We start from the raw sequence: 14,188 nt of genomic DNA on the forward strand, positions 1-14,188 counted from the left end.
ATTTAACCTAAAAAAATGAGTAAAAATATTGATGTTATATATCAATGAGACAGCATCATCATTGGGTTAATGCAATGCTAACTCCGCCCGGAGGTCGTCCCACTGGTTGTTTCAGTAGTGATCGTAGAAAGAAAAAAAGGGGAAATGTAGGTTTTCAGTGCAGTGACGTGAAGTGAAAAAATGATAGTTGTTAAAACATCTCGTAGAGCCAGCGAATGTCTTTAATTAAACTGGGTTCGAGATAGTATTAAAAGTTACTCGGTGTGCACTCCAAGACTAGTTATGGTCTAGTGCACTATAAAAAAGGTGTCCATAAAAAGGTCGACATGTTTCAGCCCTGTAAATGCCCCGAAGGGTCACGTAGGCTTTCTTCAGGACCTAACAAAGTGAAGGGGACCCTAGTCTTCAAGGGGTCTCCAGACTCGGTCTAAGAAGGCAGTCAGCTCTGGTCACGTACCCACGCCGAAGAGAGCGTGAGCGACCTCCTTAAGTACCTGCTGTAGCCCACAACAAGGGATACCCGGTTCAAATTGAACATACATATATGGGATAATAAACATCCCATCCCATCTTTTCACTGGAGACCCCTTGAAGACTGGGGTCCCCTTCACTTTGTTAGGTCCTGAAGAAAGCCCACTTGACCCTTCGGGGCATTTACAGGGCTGAAACATGTCGACCTTTTTATGGACACCTTTTTTATAGTGCACTAGACCATAACTAGTCTTGGAGTGCACACCGAGTAACTTTTAATATTATCTCGAACCCAGTTTAATTAAAGACATTCACTGGCTCTACGAGATTTTTTAACAATTATCATTTTTTCACTTCACGTCACTGCACTGAAAAACCTACATTTCCTCTTTTTTTCTTTCTACGATCACTACTGAAACAACCAGTGGGACGACCTCCGGGCGGAGGTAGCATTGCATTAACCCAATGATGATGCTGTCACGTTGATAACAACAGAGCGGAGAATCAAAATATACTGCTTTATTCGATCTATGTAAAACGTGAATGAGGGTTTCTTAACAGTACCAAGTACTGACTTTGCACACCCTGGTTCTTTTGGGACTAGTGATCCACTCTCCACTTGATACTTGTGATATTTGAGAAAAGGAAGCTGAGTGGATCAGAGCCTCTTCTTTCTCCCTCCTGTCTGATTTTTGTAGTTATATATCAATGCACATTAATTTTATATATGTATTTTAAATGTAGAAATAAAACGGTAACTGCACTATAAATTTAATTCTGAATGACCTTTTCAGTTACTTCACATATATAATATTAAATTACACTTGACATTTAAATTAAAAAATACATTCCTAAAGTTAAAAAAATGACATTTTTGTTATGCATTAATAATTATTAAAAGTAAATATATAATTGAACAACATTATTATTACACATTAAAAAGGGTTTTAAAACCTTGTTTAGGTTGGTAAAATATTTTAGTATTAATAAATGCTTTATTTCTGGATTTTTTAGCAATAAAATTATATTTGTTTATATGTTTAACTATTTTAAATAATTTAAATGTAACATTATTTCCTACGGGATTTTATTTTAAGTTCCTACATGAATTATTTTCTATGGGGGAGTGTTGCATGACCATTGGTTGGCTATAGGTGGTGCTTCGGTTAGTCCAGCTCTGATCTGGAGTAATTTACCACTAGTACTGCAACACTTCCTCATAGGAAATAATGGCGGTAGGAACTTAAATTAATTGTGGCAATGACTTTCACAATAAAATATAGGACACTCTTAGAATTTAACATTGTTCTAAACTTCTGCTGGAAAATACTGAAGTAGGTAGACAGGAGTTGTGCTCAAAGACCAAGCGTTTAGCAGCTTGAAGTGTTTGCTGGAACCCGAGACAGTCCTCCCACCTGAGGAGCAGTTCTGTCTGTATTCTGTACTCTTTAGTGTGAGGAGTTCTGCATGCTGGAGGTTTGCCTGGAGTCAGGGAGGGGGCTATACAGATCATGGATGGAAGGGTGCCTTTAGAAAGCAGTAGAGAAGAACTCACACACAACTAAGTATCCGAGTAAACCCTGACGGCTATGCTGTGTATGGGTTGGGGACAGCACGTTCCATGGGCCAAGCAGCAACTTCATTTCATAGGTGGAGTTAGCTAGTCGCTGAGGTTTACTGTTTGGCAGAATTTGTGTGCAAAATGTACTTGATGCACAGCTGGTAACACCCTCTATAATGTTTATGGCTGCTGGGGCTGTTTGTCCAGCTCAGCCTCAGATGTGCCTTAGGCTTTCTTCCATGAGTGGTTTCTAATCCTGACCAAAACTTTATGGTTTGAAACCCACCTCTTTCTGAGGGCCAGAAAGTTACCAAGAGCAGGTAGATGTGCTCAGCGAATCTCACTCCCTTGTCCACCTGTTTGATGGGAGAGACTGCCCTGAGTTCCTCTTCATGATGCAACAAGTCGAGTTGGCTTCTGGGAAGGTCCCCCAGGTCCAGGCCACACGCTTTACATTGTCCTAGCTCACAGGACCCAATGATGCTGGGTCATTGAACGTCTTCTGGGGTTGAGCATCGGGGGAAGGGATCGGAGACTGTCCAAATGTTTTTGTGCACCGGGGTGGCTGGAATTACCTCCTTTGTACCTGGATTTCATTTTTATTTGAGGTGCAAGGACTAACCTCTGCATTCCGGTCATCCCAGTTAAGAGAAAGAGCTGCATCTGTTGTGTGGCATCTGCCTTGCAGCAGTAACACCTTTCAAGATAGGAAAGGAGTTATTTTGCATTGTCTTCTATGATGTCACTGTTGACTCCATGTACCCTTTTAAAGATTTTTTTTTGTGCATTTATTGTTGAATTTATGAAATGAACGTGAATTTTTATAGAACGCTTGTGTTTGTTGAGTCATCGGTGAGCTATTTACTTGTTCAACTTTCCTGCCATCCACTTTTGTCCATGTCGACCTCTCCTTCGGCGAGTTATTTCGTTGTCTAAGTTTCGATGCTTATTTAAAGAGAAAGAGGAACCTGCTTATACCTATGTATACATTTGCCACTGAAATCTGTGAGCTGAGCTGTAGATCAGCAAAGGAGGTGCCGCTAGTGGGACCATGTGCCACTGGTATTCCCCAGTGAACATCTGTATTCCTTATTACCTGCATTAAAGTGTTGTGGTCTGATGCTGGGAATTACTCTCTGGCTATAGGTTTACATTTGATAGGTACAAACAGTGATGGGAGATGCTCCTTTCATATAGCACTTGGTGCATGTATTTTACTTGTTATTCATGATAACTTTGTGAGCATTTGGTCGAATGAAACTTTGATTGTAGATGATGAGACCTACCTTTGTGCTGGATGTCGAAGAGTCGCTGCTCCCAAAAGCTTCGGAAAGGGGCAATCCCAGTGCCTGGACCTATTAGGATGCAGGGAACGCGCGGGTCCTTTGGCATGTGGAAGCTGGCCGCCCTGGATAGAAAGCAGCAGACATTGAGAAAGAAAGCTGAAGCTCAGTGGAGGAAGGTGAGGGCAGAGCCAATTACAGCATTAGTTGGTTTATCACAGAATATGGGGCATATTTACACGGTGGCGATAGTAAATTATCACTGCTTTTGCGTCCGTTTTCGGACGAAAAGCGGCGATAATTTGATCGCCTAATTAGCAAGGTCATGCGAACGCGTGAAACCTTGCATTAGCGTGCTGGAGCGGGTAATACAAAAAATTTTGTATACCCACCCCATTTTGCATGTTGTTTTTACTAATTAGATTAATTAATTAATTATAATCGAACTAATGGTTTGGAGTGATGTGGAAAATACTTACCAACCTTACTAATATATGAATTACACGTGGGATTTGCACCTGCATGGCCTAATTAATACATGAACTAAATTCTGTACGCATTTTAATGATAGACAATTAGAATGTTGCATGATATATGTCGCTTTTGTGATGTAATTGTGATTTGTGCTTTATTCAGTAAGTATAAACCGCACTGAGTGTTGCTTTTGCTAGATAAATACACACACATATGGGTATTAGCGAGGGAATAACATTTAATTAGCCATTTCTATGTATTAATTAAGTTTTTGGGTTTCTTTGCTCTAGATGACCATTTCGAGTGGCCACAAAATGGCTGACTTCTGTATCCGATGAAACCAGCTCCATTGCACAAGTTTCTGGGTTAAGTGCGCATGCGTCACCGCTAGCAACTGTGGCCTGGACCGGACCCCAGAGGAACATGTACCCTCCAAGGACAGTCTGGGACATCAGCCAAATTTGAACAAAGACTGTTGTGTGAACCGGAACTGACAAGGGTCATTACCCAAAAGACACTTTCGTGAGAAACCAAAAGGATGATCCCTGATTGTCCAATCAGCGAACTCGGATGCCCAAACTTTGATACTTTTAACATTGATTTTACTATAAATTATGGTAGAATAGAGAGGTAATGAGGTCGTTTTCCAATTTCCTGAGGTTATGCTGACGGAGAGGATGGTGACACTGCAGGACAGCTGTTACCCTGAATCTTTGACAGACTGGTCGGATGCCCAATTTCCTGATGAACTGAACTTTCAAATTTGACGGGCATAGATTGATGAGACTACTGAATTTGACTTAGAAGACGATAATTAGCCAGAATAGGTAAATATGATGGTCAGCTGCTTGAACAACTAATGAATTTACTTGCATTATTAGATAAAGAAATAATTTGATTCATTACAGAAATGAGTTGGTTTGTTTATTTATGAAAATGTATTAATGCAAAGGGAAAAGAGAATTAGATAATCATTTAAACAGCAACTAGCAGATCCACCACCAAAATTATGGGAGGAATACCAAAGATGGAATATAGGGCCTAATGAGTAACAGAAGGTGGTGTAGATTTGTCACTCATTAGGGTAAAAGTGGTATTTCCTTCTCATACCAGCGTTTAGAAGATAATCGCCTCCCACACGGATTATTGGTGAGTGAATGTTGGTGTTATGGGCCCCACCAGCGAATGTATGGATAATGCGTGTATGTGAGATCTTTGGTCTGTGATAGAGGGAGGGATTTTGCACTCCACGCTGGAGAAAGCGCACCTATTCTTAACGCCCAGCTTTGCATCTCTAATGAGATGCAAAGTGGGCGTTCCTGACATGACAGGAGAAATGTCGCTAAGCGACATTTCTCCTATCATGAAGCCCCACGCTACGAAGCATAGCGACAGGAAAAGTAGCGATAACTCCTGTTTTCGCTACTTTCCTTACGCCTGCTTCAGGACTGACTTAGCCATGATATCCTATGGAAGGTGGATATCATGGCTAAGTTTGTGAGTCCCTATCAACAAGCTAATGCCACATTTCGTGAGATTATCGCTGGGTTTCCAGCGATAATCTCACGTTAGGCAGTTAGCGCTAGGATTTTTATCGCTTTTGAGATAAGCGTTGCTAATAGCACGCTATCTCAGCGATAAAAATACACGCTAGCCGGCGATAATTATCCTAGCGCTAAGTGCGCTTAGCGATAATTATCGCCGGTTGTTGATGATATGCCCCATGGTGAGCAGAGGGGGAGAGCCTGCAGCATTAGGGCATTATGTGTCATACTCCACAGGAGCCCAGGAATAACACACTGCAGCCACTGGTGTTCCATGTCCAGGGCCACTGGAAGTATGAGATTGTGGCGCTGTGGCTTTGTTCGCATAATTATGGATCCACCGCATTTGCCACAATCTGCAGAACAAAAAAATTGTTTCTAGCTCAATCGGTTCGAAAGTTACTAAAATCGCAGCGACACATGTTCCAACACAGTGGATGGCCATTTGCACAGTTTGACTGGTCACATTTCTGTTGCTTATTGCTATGTTTGCATGTTAAACTGGTACTAATGGAGGTGTAATGTATGCCCAGACAGTGTTAACAAGTGTAAAAATGATAAAACAATGAAGTAATACCATCGAAAAACGTGCCGCTTTAAACTGCATACTTTTCCTTTTCTTTCTGCATAATGGCTTCAAACCTGCGGCATAATTCCAGTAGCCCTGCCCATGTCTTATTGTACTAAAGGTCAGAAACAATGGGGTTCAGCCGCAGGGTGCCCTTCTAAGCATCCTGTGTGATGTTAGAATTCAGTCTTGTGCAGTGCTTTAAATGGGCCGGTACTCACCGGTACTGAGTACCGGCACTTCCGATTTTTTTTGCCCACAGTACCGGCACTTCTCTGTAGCCAGGGAGAGTACCGGTACCCTGATCCACAGCACGGCAGGCGCAGGTTAGGTTTCTCCTCCAGGGCAGATTTTGCTCTGCTTCAGAGGAGCATGTAATTATGTGTAATGGGTTAATCTGTTTTATTGCCATAAACGCATTTCTGGTGTGTTTTGACATGTGCTGCAACTGTTACAGAAGTCATTAGGTACAATCATATATTGCTCTTCAGCCCGCCCCAAACCCGCCCACTTGCCACGCCTCTATTCTAATGAGTACCTGCACTTATTTTTTCCCATTTAAAGCACTGGTCTTGTGGAACTTGGTGTGTCCACCTCCAAAGGGTAAAATAATAATAGTGAGCAGTTGGGGGGGGGGGGGGGCCTAGATTTAATACAGCTTTGCATAAGGTGAGAGGAGTTTGAGAGGAGAGTGCAGCTTGAATATCTGGTAACTAAAGTAATAGTAGTGTGCAGTCTGTGGAGGCCCTTTTTACAATTCCTCAGCACACGCACGATGAATCGCACGCAGTATGTGGATTGCGGGTTTCCATACCCCAGTGAGCATAGTGAGAAGAGCGCGCACCCTAGTGCCTTCTGATTTAGCATTCACAAGAGGTCCTGTGGTAAGCGTGTGCAGCCTGGGGACTAACGGTGTAACTTACTCCAGTAAGCCCTACGATTGGAGTATGCAGCCTGAGCTTGCAAGACTTGACTTGCTTCAATAGTCCGCGCAATAAGAGCTTGAAGTTTGGACAAGCATCTGTTGGACTCGGGTGTGGGAGCGGGTTTGGAGCAGGAACCCATGGCAATCAGGGGATCACTGGGCTCCGACGGCGCCAACTAAGCCATTTATCTCTGATGTCCTGGGGCCGCCTTACTATCACACCCAAAACTGAACACTACGGAGACCTCAAGATGGCAAGGCAGACCAGTCCAAGGCATACTCGGGGAGGCGAGCCATCGCTTTTACTTTGAAAAGAAAACGTAACTTATTCTACTCGCAAATAAATACTGCAAATGAACATCCAAATGCATTAAAATAAATGAAAAAAGCACTGTGAAGCATGTTTTTTCTAATAAAAAGACCATGCCTGCTGAATTTGGCAAGGGACCTTCATAATCAGTACCTCTGTGCTTGCTGGCTATGGGGCATGTGGACGGCGCGTTGTACCCAATCGTCCCCTGCGGGGCTGAGCTCCGCCCCGCAGCAAAAACTGATCTTTTAACATTTTTCTTGGGCCAGTATCCACACCTAAAGTGAGGAGTCCACCCTTGCACCCCAAAGTGTTTTGTAGGAAGGGGCAACCACAGGGACGAACCTGTCCTTGATGGGAGACTAAACATATGTCCAGTGGCCTGGCCCTGGAAAGCCCCAGGCCCTCGTGAACGGGGGTTTAACAGTGATATTTTAGGTTAAGGTATGTTCATACCTCTGTACTTCAAAAGCCCACAACTATGGAAACTCCAACAGGCGAGATTTTCCAGGGCAGCACGTGTGTGGAGACCTCAGCTCACACCTTTGAACACAATCACTTTTCCCGCGATGGGGGCACTCACTGGAGTGACTGGCAAAATGGCAGGACTCCCAAATTCTTCTCTACAGCAGGTCTTTAAATTTAAACGGCGCCACAACTGCTGAGGGGATTGTCGATGGGTTGGTGACTTTAACTAACTTTGCCCCACCTAGCAACTCTACGGACCGACTACGAGTCTAGGAGAGACAGTCGAGCAAGCTGCTGGGGGTGACTAGGGACGAACGTCGAGGGTCACAACTGAAGGTCAGTTCGACCAAATGCACAAGAGCGTTGGCATTCCATGTTGAACATGTATTGGAAGTTTATTTGTAGTTATAAAAATCATTTATCAGTCTGATTGAATTAACTTAAGTGTAAGGAAAATTCTGAAGGTCGGGATAAATTGTGACTGTGCACAAAAGACGTTGTAAATGTCTCCAAGAATTTTCTTTTTTCATATTTAAGAAAAACAATGACAGAAACGTGCGGTTGTACATCGAAACTATTTTGAAAAAGCTTCTAATATGTGCTAAGGATGCCACACAATATTATCACAGTTGTTATATGGAAGCAATTTAATCACTCATATTAAACGCAACTTTAGATAATGTGTGGCACAATTTCCTGAACACATTGGGCATTCGCATCTGCTAAGGAGGCCTTCTGTGTGGGTTTGTAGACTGTGCAAAATGTTTAACATATTCTTCCCAAACTAGAAACATATTTTGTGAAAGGGAAAATTATGTCAAATGCTTAGAGGTTATTTGTATTGCTCATCTAAAAGTGTATCATATGGAGCTGACAGCACATGTGTATGATCATAGAAAATAGATGATCAATATTTACTGCAATGTAACAGTGCATTCCTTCATAAAGTGCAATCCTATTGGCTAACTACTGACCAATCTCTAAAGTCCCCAACCCTGTAGGATTATGGGACTCGAAATAACAAGACAACTCTGACAACATATGGAACAGAATCACCCTCTCCATGACCATCATTCAGGATTCATATCGTTCAGTGGCACACAAGTGGTATTAGCTAACATCAGAGAAGCTCTTCTCTTCTCTATGGGTGAAGGAAAAACCACAGCCTTAATACTACTTCTGCTTTCCACTGCCTATGGCACGGTGGTCCACTGAAGGACAGGGAAGGCATGTTTAAACTGTCTTAGACTGATTTAAATACATTATCTCTAATAGTACACAAACATAATAATCAGTTCAGTGGGATGCGCTTCACGGATTGGTGCAGTCTACTCCTGGGATCACTGCTCTTTTGTTTGATCTTCAGTACCTGTATAGGCCCTGAAGCAATCCTTGGAGGATCCTCAAAAGTATGGTGATGGCACCCAAAGCCATTTCAAGTTTAAGATCAAGTAGTGTGGCATGCTGCAGTGGTGTAGCTAGACGTTTGGCAGCCCCTGCATCTGCTGCCCCGCAGCAGCGCTTGTAAGGGGGGGTGCTGGCGATATTGAGGCATTTGCCGTTCCACTACTGCCACCGCCCCCAAAACAGATGCTGCCCGGGCGGACCGTCCCCCGCCCTTGCTACGCCACTGGCATGCTGACAAGAATGGAGGAAGATATCTACAGTATGAATAGAGCAAAAAACTAAAGTCCTGATGATGGGAGGGGTTGAATCTGAATCTATGCCCTTTCACCTGCCCTCTTAGCTGATAACGTTACCAAAAGTACAGACGCTAGGAATTGTTTTAGATACTCAACTCTTTGGTGACCTAAGTCAATGGGTACACAAATGCCTCTGGGGTGCTAAAAGTACCATGCTAGGACTCTTTGGCATTTAATGTGCCAATGTAGACAATTAATTGTGCCTTGCGAGACTGTCTCCTTGCAGGCTTCTCAGCTCATGAGGCTCTGTTCCAAGTCTAGACCCAGCAGTTGGGTGAATTGTGAGTTTGGTGTTACATGTATTACTTACAGAAGGAATATGGGATGTGCCAGATAACCATGTCATCAGCATGAGGCCAGTAACTCTAGCTACCACATGCAAGCATCTCTCAGTGAATTGTAATGCTTTTTATGATCTATTGTAATGACACCACTGGTGATTCTAAAATAAGAGTTCTATATTCTCTTTTAATATTGGAGTGTATCATTGGTACTTGATCTGAAGAATATGGTTCAGTCAAATATGGGCACTTTATGTGTGTATAGGAAAATTCGGGTGATAATTACAATTCTTTATATCAGTGGAGATTTCCAAAGTTTTGTGATGCCTTCTAAAGGAATCTGTCAAATAGTTTCTAGAGCCCAAAAGCCAATAAGTAGGGACAGTGGAAGAGTAATTTGAAGTTAGAAGAAAACTAACACTTACAGCCTCAGTTAGATGGGCTGGCTACCAAATGGCAAGGGTGGCAGAGCTCCAGTAAGGTTGCTCCCTCCTCCATGGTGGGAGGGGCTCCAATGAATACCAGCATTGGCAAAGCCAACAGCTCTGGCTAAAAGCAAAAATATTTTCTAATCTCAATAAGACCACATTGCCATGGTAATCCCTTGACCTCCCCAGACAAACCCACATCACACCTCAAGAAGCTGCACTGGCTCCTGATTGAGAAGAGATGCCAGTTCAAGATGTTGACCCACACATTCAAAGCCCAGCTCAACGAAGGACCAGCATACATTAACAAATTCATGACCTTCCACCAACCGACCAGACACCTATGATCTGCCTCCCTCTTCTTCGTAGTCACCCCCCGGATCCGCTGAGGCAACAGTGGAGGGCATGCCTTTTCTCACTCCTGGTGTCCAAAGCTTGGAATGGCCTTCCCCTGCACCTCAGAACCACCCCAATGCTCCAGCAGTTCAGGAAAGGACTCAAAACCTGGCTGTTCAAATAAACAAATCACCACGCAGCAGCTAGCAACCCCAGCTCCTTAAGAACCTCACTGGTGATTTGCCGCGCTCTACAAATCCTTGACTGATTGAATCCTTAACAGTGATGGGAACAACTTTGTGTGCATATGTGATCCTTGTTAAGGTGAAGAATGAGTCCGCTCACAGTCAAGGTATCCAGTAGCTACAGTGGTCCCATAGCTCTATGCTGTATCCTGTGGTGGGCGGGAGAGAAATATGAATGACAACAATAAGCCAATGGATGAAGAGGGCCCTATATTACCGATATAATCCTAGTAGAATCAAAAGTTCTTGGCTAACGTCAGACCTAAAATATGGCTTTGGTTACCAGTCCCGGGTGCATAAATGTAGAGTCCCGACAGTGAATGTTGTGCTGATTTATGCCTTACTGTAATTGTAATGATATTAATGTGTGTTGCATCAATCCTTGCCTTTCCATGTTCCTTTCCATTTTGTTTGTGTGCGTGTGGACCCACGTGGAGAGTGTTGATGTTCAACAGTTGGGATGAGGGAGGCACAATGAGGGGACGAGGTATTCTAGAAGGTTCAATAAAGTGACTGCTCTTACCAAGGCTTGTATGGTTACTACAAGCAATTCTCACTTTTTAGGGAAAATGATACATTCCATCCCACCCCTCATTCTATTCATTTTAGGTCCTGTTCCAACTGGTACTTGTCATTGCTTCACCAAAATCAGACAGGTCTCAAGGAAAGTCAGCAGATGTCATGTTGCACATGCACCTATCCACAAGGTATATTCTAGCTTTATAAATTACTTGTCTAAGCTGGTTTCATTTTAGCTACTAATATTTTGACTTCTCTTAAAAAATATACTTTTGATACTGGTCACAGCTAAATGTTAGCACAACTAGACGCAGCTCTGTTGCCAGAAGTGTTAAAATAACAAAAGCGGTGCTGGTGGTACTAGTCAAAGTTGCATGACCTTTGAAGGTTCCAAATTTTGTGTTTTGTGGATGAACTTAAACATTACCTGAAAATCTCTCTAATCTCTGAAATAGCATTGTTCTCACTGTGTTCACATATGAGAACTATTAAATCTGCCTAGGTTCTGGTATACAAGTTCCTTAACTTCATACCTGTCTTGCTATGTTACACTTTAAATAAGTCTGTCACAAAGCCCCGGTTTGCCAAGGACAGTGTGACTTTCAGAACAAACTTGGATAGTGCAGCTTTCACTTTTCTCTTCAAATTAAAATCCCTTACCCTCTGACGAAGCAGGGAACCACCTCCTCGGCTTGTATTCTGTTGAACCAGGAAGAGCAGACACCGTGGTGCATTGGTCCATCTCCATCTGGCAGAGATAAGCAGAGATGCATTAGCTCTCCTGGTTACACAGGTTGAATGCATTTGTTTTCCAGCCAGGATAACCTCCTCTCATTAAACTGGTAGCCATTAATTTGCACGCAGCCAGAACTGTGGGGCGGGGAAGTACTAAGCTTGCCACTGGTCCGATGTAGCTGAGTGAGAGGGGTTAGCTTCACTTTTGTGGCATGCAATCATCCTCTCCTGGTGAAAGCTAGAGAGGTTCAGAGGCACTCACTCCCACATAACTGAGGTTTCCTAAATTGGCTGCTTTCCCCTGGACTTCCTCTCCTACACCTTCTGTAATTCCACATGCACACACAAAAAATATTTCCTCCAAGGCTTAATTTTAATTTATACATGCATTAGAAAAACTCAAACATATATATATATATATATATATATATATATATATATATATATATATATATATCCTTGTTGTGGCCCAGGGATAAGGAAATTCACCAGTGTCCCCAAAACTATGGCTCCTGAAGATATAGCTGCCCAGTCATGGTTTTCCCAATACCTCTTGTGCGGTAAGAGACTACAGCGACTGTGAGGTGCACCTCATCAGGGTGCATTTCCGGAGAGGAGCTGATGGAATAATAACGTGGCTGGAGGAGGGGAAGCTGGGTCAGGAGCAAAGAAGTAGGCATCTGCACAGATGGGAACTCTGCAAGAACCTCCACAATTGTTGGATTCTTGTACCATTTCCACTCCTCATATTCCTGCAAACCCTGAAAAAGAGACACAAAAGACAATAAGAAAATATCCTATTCATGGTCTCACACCTTGTTCACATCATTTCTTGCCTTTAACGAAAGCCCGCGGCATCATTATTAAAGAGCTCGGGGTAGCAATATCCGCCACAATAGTTTGTATAGTTACTCTGCAGACTGCTTTGCGATGCCAGTGACTTAACTAGTCTGACTATCGGTCCTTCAAAGTTGACTGTGGGTTTAGCTTTCGTTTGAAAATTGTAACAACTGAGTGTGCCCTCAACCAGCTTCTAGGTTTTTTTTGTGTACAGAAAATAAAATAGCACAGAATATTGGTCTAAGGTTGTGTAAGGTCACTTCCCTGCTTTCATCATGGCCAAATGGGGTGTGGTGTAATGTGTGGTAGCTCTTTGATTTCAGTGAATTGATGCCACTGGAAAGAGCTGTACACTCTATCTTTCCAAGATTTTGAGAAAGGCATGATTGTTGAATAGCTAGTGAGTGACCTGAGACATCCGTCTAGGGCTGATTTAGTCTAACAGAGGAGGAGGATGCTGATTATTTAGCAATATGTACTGAGGGTATCTCTCCTCTTGTGCTACTTTCTACACAGGCCTAGGCCGTCCCTCTGTAAATGTTCATCTCCCAGGATGCTTGAGAGATCTAATAACTCCCTTATAACTGGGATACTATATTGTCAAGGCTGCAGAAGATACATGATCTCTGGATCAATTAGCCTGAGGAGCTGTATTGCTTTTGGCTTCTGTTTTCTGCGTGATTCTTGGATAGGACGTGGCTGTTGGTTAGCAGGAACGATCTGAGTGCACCAGACTTGACTTATAGTGTTTGGAGTTTCCTAGCATAGGTTAAAAACATAATATTTTGGGTCACCAGCTAAAATTATCAATGTGTGGTGGGTTGATAGTGGAATTGTAAACAAAGTTAATTTTTTGATTTGTGATTCCTTATGGCTCTTAGTGGTCTTGTATTTTTTCTTTGATATATTTCTAGTTGGTCGCTTATTTAAAGTTAAGAGATTTATGTTGCGTGGCTTATCACCCGTGAGAGTATCCCGGGACGCTGTCCATGGGCACAGGGAGATTAAGTCATTTGCCAGAATCACAGGATGTTGCACCAAGGCTGAGACTCGAACGCGGATCCCCAGCTCCCAAATCAGCAGCTCTAGCCACTGCACCACAACCTCTCCCTTTAGGAAGAGTATATACACGGCTCCTATAAGAAGTGGACGCACATGGCTTGGGTGTGTCCTTGGACTTAATGTCTGAGAGGTGGCAATCTGAGCTAAACATCAATTTGAACAAACTGAATTTGACGCCAATACTTGGCTTACTAATACAGTGTATGTCAATCTGTATATCTTTACAACTAATCACCGTATTATCGTAGAATTCTGCGAGGTCCACATTGGCCCCCAAGTTCTCAGGCGCACAGGGATGCAATCTGAAAAGCATTTGCAAAATATGAGCAATGACTTGAAGAATGACCCTCACTTCGTTTATAGGAGACAGAAAGAGAGCGTTCTTAGACATTTTTGACTGACACTTGCCAGGCATTTAAAATGAAGACCAAACTC

The 14,188-nt window shown here is 42.9% G+C and overlaps 1 protein-coding gene across 4 annotated transcripts in view; it reads right to left on the reverse strand.

Annotated features, from left to right (window-relative positions):
- NOS1 (nitric oxide synthase 1) overlaps positions 1-14,188 on the reverse strand; it is a 1,315,983-nt gene that overhangs the window by 46,359 nt on the left and 1,255,436 nt on the right. For all 4 annotated transcript variants that reach the window (XM_085636289.1, XM_085636287.1, XM_085636288.1 and 1 more), the window contains 3 exons: positions 12,402-12,612; positions 11,777-11,864; positions 3,319-3,440 (listed from right to left, as the gene is read on the reverse strand). In XM_085636289.1, the coding sequence (XP_085492415.1) occupies positions 3,319-3,440; positions 11,777-11,864; positions 12,402-12,612 (421 nt within the window). The remainder of the gene's footprint in view (positions 1-3,318; positions 3,441-11,776; positions 11,865-12,401; positions 12,613-14,188) is intronic.

This window comes from Triturus cristatus, chromosome 11, assembly GCF_964204655.1.
Source record: "Triturus cristatus chromosome 11, aTriCri1.1, whole genome shotgun sequence".
NCBI lineage: Eukaryota > Metazoa > Chordata > Amphibia > Caudata > Salamandridae > Triturus > Triturus cristatus.